The 11025-nt window shown below is 40.0% G+C and overlaps 1 protein-coding gene across 10 annotated transcripts in view; it reads right to left on the bottom strand.

Annotated features, from left to right (window-relative positions):
- Nucleotides 1-8742: 8742 nt before the first annotated feature.
- The window catches only part of EBF3 (EBF transcription factor 3), a 154249-nt gene continuing 151966 nt past the window's right edge, over nucleotides 8743-11025 (bottom strand). For all 10 annotated transcript variants that reach the window (XM_069101700.1, XM_069101701.1, XM_069101707.1 and 7 more), the window contains one exon: nucleotides 8743-10493. In XM_069101700.1, coding sequence (XP_068957801.1) covers nucleotides 10462-10493 — 32 coding nt within the window. In that variant the 3' untranslated portion in view covers nucleotides 8743-10461. The remainder of the gene's footprint in view (nucleotides 10494-11025) is intronic.

Genomic DNA, 11025 nt, shown 5'->3' with positions numbered 1-11025 from the left:
TGATGCTGGCCTGAGGTGGCCAATAGTACATGATGATTTGTTGTTGTTTTGATTTTTGGTAAGTCATAGCAAATATTTTTATATGAGGACTTTCATCTCCTAGTATATTCTCCCTTCCCAGGGAGAGTGAAATTCATTTTAACAACAAAATAAAGAGAAAAAGAGAGAGAGAGAATTTAGTGAATTTACCCAGCACATCAACTGTCTGATAGAATATGCACTGATCCACACCCATGGCCCCCTATCCATGCAAAGGAAGAAGAAAGGGGGATGGGACATGTGGGGAGGTCAGTATAATAATACAATTCAAAGTTTGTTTTTTTTCTTTCCACTTTCCTCACCTTAGTCACTGTGTATATTGTTTTCCTGGTTCTGATATAAATGATCCCCATATTTTTATATCCATAATTCAATATTGATATCACTATAGATATGTGTGCATATATGTATATACACATGCACACATATGCATGAACATATATGTATGTGAATATATCATCTCTTGAGTTCTGGTCCCAAGTCACAAATTAGCTGACTACTGCCCCATAGACAACTCAAACTGGACATCTCAGGGTCAACATTCACAACACATCCATCTCCCCATTACCATTATTCCTCCTGGTTGCTCAGACAACAGTTTTTGTGACATTCTCAGCTCTCTCTTCTCACTACCCATAGATCCTGTCATTTCTGTCTTTGTAAATTTTCTTACATATGTTCCCTTCTGGAGGCTACCATCCCAGTTCAAGCTTTCTTCACCTTCCATCAGGAATACTGTAGTAACCTCCTTGGCCTCCCTGCCTCCAGTCTGTCCCCACTCCGACCCATCTTTTGCTCAATGAGAATCTTTCTGAAGAGTCCATATGCCAGCCCCACACCCTTCCACAATGCCCTCTCAATGAGCTTTGCTGGCTGCTTTTTACCTGTAGGAACAAATATATGAAATCCTGAGTTTGACATTTAAAGCTCTTCAGAACTTTCACCTTTCTACCTTTTTTGAAAGAATTAGTAAAATGTGAAATATTTAGGAATCTACCTGCCATGACAAACTCAGGAACTATATGAACATGATTACAAAAACACTTTTCACACAAATAAAGCTAGATCTAAATAATTGGAAAAGCATCAGTTGCTCATGGGTAGACCAAGCTAATATAATAAAAATGACAATTCTAACTAAATTGATTTACTTATTAAAGTAAATTAAATACTAATTAAACTACCAAAAATTATTTTCTAGAACTAGAAAAGGTGATAATAAAATTTATCTAGAAGAACAAAAGGTCCAGAACATCAACAGAATTCATGAAAAGAAATGCAAGAGAAGGTGACTTTGCTGTACCAGATCTAAAGCTATTATAAAGCAGTAATCATCAAAACTACTTGGTACTGGCTAAGAAATACAGTGATGGATCAGTGGAATAGGCTAGGTACACAAGACACAATAGTCAATGACTATATTAATCTACTATTTGATAAACCCAAACACTTCTCCCAGAACTTCTCCCAAACTTCTGGAATAAGAACTCACTATTTGACAAAAACTGCTGGATAAACTGGAAAATAGTATGGCAGAACATTTAGATCAACATCTTACCCAATATGCCAACAAAAGGTTAAAATGTGCACACAATTTAGACACAAAGGGTGATGCTATATGCAAATTAGTAGAGCAAGGAGTAGTTTACCTATGAGGTAAGAATTTATGAACACACAAGAGGTAGAGAACATTATGAAATGGAAAATGGGTGATTTTGCTTACGTTAAATTGAAAAGTTTTTGCACAAAGCCAATACACCGAAGATTAGAAGAGACGCAGAAAGCTGTGAAGCAATTTTTGCAGCCAGTGTCACTGCTAAAAGCCTCATCTCTGAAATATACAGAGAACTGAGTCAAATTTATAATACAAGTCATTCCCCCATTGATAAATGGTCAAGGGATATGAACAGGCAATTTTCAGATGGAGAAATTAAAGCTATCTATAATCATATGAAAAAATGCTCTAAATCACTACTGATTAGAGAAATGCAAATTAAAACATCTCTGAGGTACCACCTCGCACCTCTCAGATTGGCAAACATGACAAAACAGGAAAATGATAAATGTAGAAGACGCGGGAAAATTGTAAAGCTAATACATTATTGGTGGAGTTGTGAATGGATCCAACCATTCTGGAGAGCAATCTAGAACTATGCCCAAAGGGTTATAAAACTGTGCATGCCCTTTTACCCAGCAATACCACTACCAGGTCTATATCCCAAAGAGATCATAAAAATGGGAAAAGGACCCACATGTACAAAAATATTTATAGCAGCTCTTTTTGTGGTGGCAAAGAATTGAAAATTGAGGGGATAACCATTAATTGGAGAATGGCTGAACAGGTTGTGGTATATGAATGTAATGGAATGCTATTGTGCTATAAGAAATGATGAGCAGACAGATTTCAGAAAAACACGGAAAAACTTGCATGAACTGATGCAAAGCAAAGTGAGAAGAACCAGGAGAACATTGTACACACTAATAGCAACATTGTGTGATAACTAACCTTGATAGACTTAGTCTTCTCAGCAATGCAATGATCTAAGTCAATTCCAAAAGATTCATTTTGGAAAAAGCTATCCAAACCCAGAGAAAGAACTGCGGAGTCTGAATGCACACTGAAGCATGATTTTTTCTCTCTATTTTCTTTCTTGTGGTTTAGCCCTTTTGTGTGATTCTTTCTTCACAACATGACTAATGTGGAAATATGTTTAATATAAATGTACATGTATAGCCTATATCAGATTGCTTGCTTTCCGAGGGGGGGGGATTTAGAATTCAAAATCTTATAAAAGTGAATGTCGAAAACAATAAATAAATAAATTTTAAAATAAAATTAATTTTTAAAGTTCTAATTATTAAAAACAAAACAAAAAAATTAGTAAAATGTGATTGAATATCACATACCAAATTCAGTCATATTATGAACAAAGAAAATCATACATGAAATATTTTATGTTCCTAAATGAAAAGATGACCAAAAAATTTCATTTTTAAATTTCCTCAATTTTTCACAATCTCCTCCCCAACTTTACTTGTTATTTTTTCAAAATTTTATTTTTAGTGAACAGAAATCTATTTTCTTTCCCTCTACCCTTTCCTCACTGAAAAAAAGGGACAGAAGAGCAATTCCTTGTAAGAAATATGTATCATCAAAGAAAACACATTTCTCCATTGGTCATGTCTAAAACCAGATGTCTCCTTCTGCCTCTGAGCCCAGCCTGTCTGGCAGGAAGTGGGCAGCATGGTTGTTCTTATATTCGTGGTTCCCTTGGTTTGACTGTTTACCTGTTCATTTTTATCATATTGATGTTAGGTGGCCCAGTGAATAGTGCACTGGACCGGGAATAAGGAACACCTAGCTTCAAATCTGCCTTCAGACACTAGCTATGTGACCCTGACAAATCACTCATTTCTCTCTCCCTCAATTTCCCCAACCATAAAACGGGAATAACATCACTTTCCTCATAGGGCTGTTGGGATGCCAATTGAAATCATATTTGTAAAGTGCTCAGTAGGACCAATGCCTGTAATGAGGTAGGTACTGCAAAAACGCCCACTCCTTGCCCTCTTTGACATCACCTATGTTCTCGTCTCTTATAGCACAGTACTATTCCATTACATTCTTGTACTGCAATTTATTCAGTCATTCTGTAATCAATGCATATAATGCCCTTATTATATAGGTTTTGCCACTACAAAAAGAGCTGATCACAATATTTTTGTACCTATAAGACCTTTTCATATATGCATGCCTACATCTATACATACATACATATGCATACACATATATGTGTGCTGTGTGGGTCCAAATATGTATATATATGGAGAGGGGGATGGAAGGGAGAGAGAGAGAAAGAGAGAGAGAGATGGTCTCTTTTGGGTATTAGCCTAGCAGTGGTGTACCTGGGTCAAAGGGCATACACAGTTTAGTAACTCTTGTTGCATAATTCCAAATTGCTTTCCAGAATGATTGTAGCCATGCATAAGTCTCCCAACCATACATCAGTGTGTCTCCTTTCTTACAGATCCTCCAATATTTGTCATTTCCCTTTTTCTATTATTTCTACCAATCTGATTATGAAGTGAAATTGCTTTAATTTGAATTTTTCTTTATTATTGATTGGAGCATTTTCTTATGATTATGGGTTTTTTCTCTTGAGACCTTCCTGTTCATACCCTTGCCCCAGTCATCCACTAGGGAATGGCTTTTGGTCTTATAAATTTGAAATCATCCCAAGATTATTTGTAAAATCAAACTTAAACCTGGCTGGTGGAGAAAATTATGAATTGTGGGGTAAAGCAGCACCAAATTCTCCTTTAAGATTCTAATTTTGGGGGGCTACTAGGTGGTGCAGTGAATAGAGCACCTGCCCTGGAGTCAGGAGTACCTGAGTTCAAATCCGACCTCAGACACTTAACACAAAAATTAGTAGTGTGACCTTGGGCAAGTCACTTAACCTCAATTGCCCTCCAAAAAAAAAGAATCTAGTTTTCTCATGTTATGGTGGAAAAAGCAAAGGATTTGGTAGCAAGGAGGACGGTCTCCATGTCCATTTCACCATTAACTCTGTATGCATTTTCTTGAGTTTCTTCCCCTCTCTGGACCCAGATTCTCCTGTAGAAGAGGAAGGAGCTGCCCAAATGGTTTCCACTGTCCCTTTCAGCTCTGATGTTCTAGACTCCCTTCATTTAGGTTCTTCATAACCTCAGAAAATGATTAACCCCCACCAATGGAAAGTTTCATTACATGGCAGCTATCATCGAGTTGCTTGCTTCAGACTGATCCTGCAGGAAGTTTGTGAAAGTCACCCTCCCCCAACCCTACTCTCCACTCCCAATTATGTTATAGAAAATCCAAAGCACTTCCATGACCCCGGAGACCTCACAAACCTGCTACATCCCCTGCTTCATAGAGCAAGGGATTGGGTCCACCTCTCCCCAACTACACTGACCCTTGGCAGTTCCACAATGCCCAGCATAAAAGCATACAGAGATAGAGTCCAATAAATATTGGCTAAATAAATGAATATTAAAATGAGGCTTATAGGAAATGGCCAAGCATTCCTACCCAGAAGAGGATTGTAATTTATTGAATATCATCAAAATAAGTCTAGTCTTTATCTCCATGAAATGCTGACAAATTGACCCAGAGGAGACAGACACTCTACAGGTCATCACACAATGACCAAGTGCCCTGGATGTGTGGATACCCTTGGATGGTGGGCCATAGGTTGGTCTTGCCATCGACCCTAGTGAGAACATTGCCATCTTGAGACAATGCCCAGGGATTCTGCAACAGTTCAACAGGAACCCAGCCCAGCCCAGCCCGGCTGCCCTGCCAGGGTGTCCCTGAGGCATTCGAATTCTCTCCCCCAGCACACGGGGGCTTTGCCTTTTTTATTTTCCCTGTGAAACTTATGGCAGCGCATCGGGCGATGACAAACGACCCCAAAAATCAATGTGTAATCTGATTTGAGGTTTTTGATTTCCTCTGATGAGTTTAAGTTTCATTAAAAGCAACCTTATTCAAACATGAAAGAAATCCTTGAAGGGTAAAGCAGGGAATTGTCTCAATGAGTATAAAGCCTCCAAACCCTTTTGTGTGGTTTATTCAGTACATTAATTGTGGAGACCAACATGTGGTGTCGGTTGGCAGATGCCCGGTTATCAGGCCCTGGGATCGGCCTGAGGAGGGGGACAGCCCGAGAGCTCACATTCAAAAATCCTTCTTTGGCATATCGACACTTTAGTTATCAATAGCCTTATCATCTCCTTAGACCTCCATCCCAGGCTGCTGCAGGCGACATATTAAGCTACAAATCAGGGGCCTGCCTCTGCATTCTCTTAATTGGATGTATTCTCTAGAAAAAATGATCATCAGGGCCTCTTGTCCTGATGAGAAATTGACGTTTTTCTGACTGATTATTTGGAAGCTCTCTGTGAGGCAGATAAGGCGTCGAGTTGTTTTAAAGAAGGGCAGCCATTCTTCGTGGGGGCTTTTTATTGGTATGGTTGACCCGCTTGATGAGTATGGATTTCATGAGGTCTTTTTCAGCATTTGAACTATAAAAGGTTCAGAATGACACCACCCCTTATAGACAAAAGATAACCTTGCCCTTTGAATATATTGATTCTTTATTAACTAGGCTGTTTAATGCAATGAAATGAGGCATTAGATTGAAGCCCGTTCCAAGTGCTTTGAATAATCTTTAAAAGCTTCAAAGACTTGAAAAGGCAGCTCGACAGTAATTGGTGGATATTTTTAGAGACTTTGGTCCTCGCTTGCTATTAGAAACACAAAGATAATATAATTTCTAGAAGCCCGTGGCCACGGCTGCACGCTTTTTCACACCCGAGCTCTTCTCAGACTATAGACACTTGCTGTGTCCAAGGTGGGTAGACACGGCTGGGATCTGCCATCCACAGTGAGAAATGGGCATTTCTCCTTTTGTATTTTTTTCCCTCCATTGAGGATCTGGCTAATTGTCCAGCTCCTTCTCATTATACAGACCTTTACAAACAGACCCAGAAGTAAGAGTGGCCCAGCATCCTTTAAGCCCCCTTGAGTAAGGGGGAGGGGGATGAGCCAGTCTCCCTGCCTTCAGCCTGCTCCAGGGCTACCCACTCACAATGAAGAGATGGTAAATGGGGGAGAGATGGGGAAAAGGTATTCGCAAGTCCCTTTCTGTTTTGAATAATTGTTTCCTGTTTTGCTCAGCAGAACAAGTAATTAAGATGACATTTGTGAACACTAATTTAGATCACACTCATGTGTCTGTGCTAGAGAGCTTCAAGCCAAAACATGCAAAGTCAATCTCTCATTCAGTGGAAAATGAAAAAAAAAATCTAAATGGCAATAGAAGCAAGAGCACAGAGAACTTGTACGAGCTGAACGTGGGGCAAGTAAATTAGAAAACCCACCCTCCTGGCAGCGCTCATTACAAGCAGCACATCTGTGTAGACAGGAGCAGCCACCAGGAGGGCTGTGCCTTCTGCGATGACTCCTGAGTCAGAGAGTGAGAAGGCATGTGGAGGCTTTGGGAAACTGTCTCCAGTCAGAGCACCAAACTCACCAGTGCATCCCGGCTTTGGTCACCAACAGATGCTCCCCCGCCACCCCCGTGGCATTCATGGTCTCTGTTGCAGTCACGCCTTCTGGGCATGCTAAGACCCGGGGGGGCAAAAGCGCAACAGGGGTATCGGGGGCCCTGATTTTCCAGGGGGGAAGCCGAGACATTTGGTCATGGGGGTCACCTTGGGGGAAGAGGTACAGCACATGGGTCTGCCATGTTTCCAAAGCTCCCTCCCATCTCTCAAATTCAGGGATTCCAGAATCGTTTTAGTCCATTCTAATTCTGACTTATTGACGTGGCCAGGCGGGCATCATCATTCATCTATTTGCTTTCACAGAAATGAGTAAGAGGTGGAGATATTCTATAGTCAGAACTTCCCAAGTATATATACATGTGTGCACATCTCCATCTTGCCGTGTAAAACACAGATGCCAACATACTGAGTAATAAAAAATCTTTCCCCTTGGTATTGACGGCATGTCTACAAGGCAGGTAAGAAAAGGGCTGGAGGATTGATAACTTTGGGGAAGGTCATTTTCTGAATCTTATCTAAGTCCAGGCATGGCTCTGGGCTCCATGTTTTACAAATGAAACCCCTGATGTGTGTGGGTTCTTGGTGTTTTGTCAGACAGTTTTAATAATCAAAACCAGATAAAAGTACTAAAAGTGAAATTCACAGACAAGAAATACTTTAATTAAATATTGTGTAAAATGAACATTTTTATACAGTTAAATATCTGAAAAAATGTACAGATAAAACAATCTTATTGTAGGGTCTTTAACAGGAAAATCTACCATTTAGTGAAGCGTTCAGTTTGGAGACAAGGAAGCGATGGTGCGCTGACTAAGTCATCTAGAACACAAACAGATTGCCGCAGTGATGAGGAAACTGGCAAACTTTCTCAACATGTACACGGGACCTCTTTTTTATTTTTTCAGATCAAAACCTGTACTTAGACAAAATAAAACTGAGGCAATTCAGTTCCCAAGTGACTTCTCAGGCTTTTCCACTTAGCTAAGCCTTAGGAGTGATCACAGCATCTGCGTGTGGCGTGCACAGGAAGGCTGTGATGTACTGTCTCGTTTGTTTTTGTACTCCCTTTAGTAAACATGTTACTAAAATGTGCATTTTTGTCCAGAAAGAAAAAAAAAAGTCCCTCCTTTTTTGTTGGAAATTTGAATTCTGCTGCATTTGCAAAGCATTTAGTGCAAAGAAAAACAAATGAACCTTTTGGAACCACTATGGATTGGGCACAAGGAGGCACAGTATATTCAGGAGGTCATTCCAGTTTAAAAAGTCCAGCCATCGCTGTCGGGTCATACTACAAAAATGTTCTGTAAAAAAAAATGTATATAAAAATTCCGCATGACCTTGGCTTCCTGAGAAACCAGGGCTAGGGAGCAGTGCAGGGGGAACAGGGTGCATCGCAGCAGAAACGGACGCACACAGGAGCGACAGGACTAGACACCGGGTTTGTGCTTTTTCTTTCTTTTTTTTTTTAACGCAGTAAATTGTTCCAAATGAAGTTGTGGTTAACAACTGTGGTGTAAGCCCGTGATAAAACAGCACAAAGATTCGTCAGAGAAGTCCACTTTTAAGGCATCAGAGAAGTTAATGTGGCAAACATTGGAATTAAAACATCGGAAGTAAATTTTATTTTAAACTTTAGGCCTCTGAATTTTTCCAGTAAACACAGTTCAGCTATGTGGCAAAGTCATGGGTGGCAGCTAAAAGTGACTTTTTACATTCTACAAAAAAGAAAAGAACAGAATTAGGACAGCCCCAAGTGGGGGCCCCCACGGGAGCCCCCCGCGGCTGCAGCACATGCACGTAGTCTACGAGTAATCATCACAGCCAGCTGGCACGACTTTGTTTTGACTATACAACAAACAACTTTTTCCCCAAAATTATTTGTTCAGATAACTTAAAAATAATATAAAAATAAACAATGAATTTTGACTTTTCCTCAAAATAAAAAAAAATGGATAGAAAGTCTAAACGAGAGCAAGATTTCGGCAGCAGAAATATAATGTTGAAGACACTGACCCCTCCCAAGGAAAGTGAGGAAGCCAGCATCTGTTCTTGGCTTAATGCTGAGTACCTTCAGCATCACGATACCAGGCCAGGATGAAACCAGTACACGTGGGAAGAAATCAAAGGATGGGCAAAGCATGTACAAAATGTCAAAGATAAATACAATATTTATAATTGATATGTTACAAAATAAAGTCCCTTCATGACTGCAAGTGTGTATGTGAGAGGAGCTGTCAAGATGGAGGAAACGGCTTTATTCCTTATCAGGCCCATAAGGAATAAAACGTGCTTTGCTAAATAGTGAAGTGGATTTGAAAAAAATTCAAGACAAGTGTATAAATATTTAGCTACAACTTTGGCAAAATCACAAAAGTCTACCATTTTATAACCACATACAAAACACATTAGGGAGGAAGGATCTAGAAGTCAAAAGGACAATTTTCTGGTACAAGAAACAGACTCCACAGTAGTAGCCTAAGAATGCAACAGTTTTATACAGGGCTAGCAAAAGTTGAAAAAATGTGGCAGATCACACTTGCTTAACAGGAAACTCGAGTAGTGGAAGTATCTTTGAACCAACAGACGACAGTGGCCCTTTGTTCTCTGTCAGTGTGCTCATCAAAGGCAAGAAAGTTCAATATCAAAGTTACAATCGCTAACTACAATAAGTTACAAAGTTTCATTTCATTTCATTAAGATGAAGTTAAGCAATGACAAACCCTCCCTCCCTCCCTGCCACCCCCAATTTCTCCTAATCATATAATCATCCTTTTTTTTTTCGTTTTTCCAGTTTGATGGCTCATACCTCCTTGGCCCCCTTTTTTCACCACAAAAAAATATTTCACATTATAGAGCTACACAACCATTGTGAATCGAGTGATGAGGACAGCAAAATGTTCTGAGGCATTTTTCATCCGTGTTTCATGAAAACCCCAAATGGTGCATCCACAAAGTTTCTCCCCACACAGAGCAAGTACGAGACAGAGCCAAGACGGAATTGGAAACTTTATACAAAATAGGGGTTGCTTTGTTTTTTGTTTTTCTCCTTATTCTTCAGAACTGAGAAATGTGAAAAGATGAGAAAAGTTCAGTCAATAAATGGAATTGTTCGTGAAGAAGTAGGTTGTTTGCATGTCGATTCTTAAGAGTTTAAATAAAATCTTTAAACAAAGTCTTTTTTTCTGTAGCATTTCAGTTGGTGCTGATTTGTCTTGAAGATACTGTTTCCATCAGTATGTCTTAATATACTAAACTTGTCCCCTGAAGCCCGTCCTTTGATGCTTGATGCTACGTAGGTAAACAAAAGTGACCTTACATTGGAGGGACGACAAGCCCAGACATAGCTGAAAAAGAAACAGAGACAAGAGACAAAAGCACACATTGTCATTAATGGAAAGGACCAGATTAAGCAGGTACGCTCCGAGGAGATCAGGGGACAAGATGGAGAGGTAGCATGGACTCATTCCATTGCAGTGAGATTTGGATGCAGGTACCAGGGCTGCTCCTCTTCCCCCAGCTGAGAGAATGCTGGGTTTGGGGTCAGGAAGACAGGTTCAAATCTTATCTCAGATACTAGCTGTTGGACCCTGGGCAGGTCACATAGCCTTTCTCATACTCAGTGTGTTCATCTGCAAAGTGGGAACAAGAATAGTGCCTGCCTCACAGAACTCTTATGAGGCTCAGACAAGGAAATACCTGTGAAGTGCTTTGGAAACCTTTACCATTATTATCATCAAAATCCATTTGGTAAAGAGACACTAGGTTGAGGGACAGGCAGAGGAACTGCAGGTGCAGAGTCTCTCTCTCTCTCTCTCTCTCTCTCTCTCTCTCTCTCTCTCTCTCTCTCTCTCTCTCTCTCTCTCTCTCTCTCTCTCT

The sequence above is a fragment of the Petaurus breviceps genome, unplaced genomic scaffold, assembly GCF_028583685.1.
Source record: "Petaurus breviceps papuanus isolate PSGF00001 unplaced genomic scaffold, PetGlider_PUasm1.0 490, whole genome shotgun sequence".
Lineage (NCBI taxonomy): Eukaryota > Metazoa > Chordata > Mammalia > Diprotodontia > Petauridae > Petaurus > Petaurus breviceps.
Note: the sequence above shows the minus strand (reverse complement) of the source record. Positions and strands in the feature narration are given on the sequence as shown.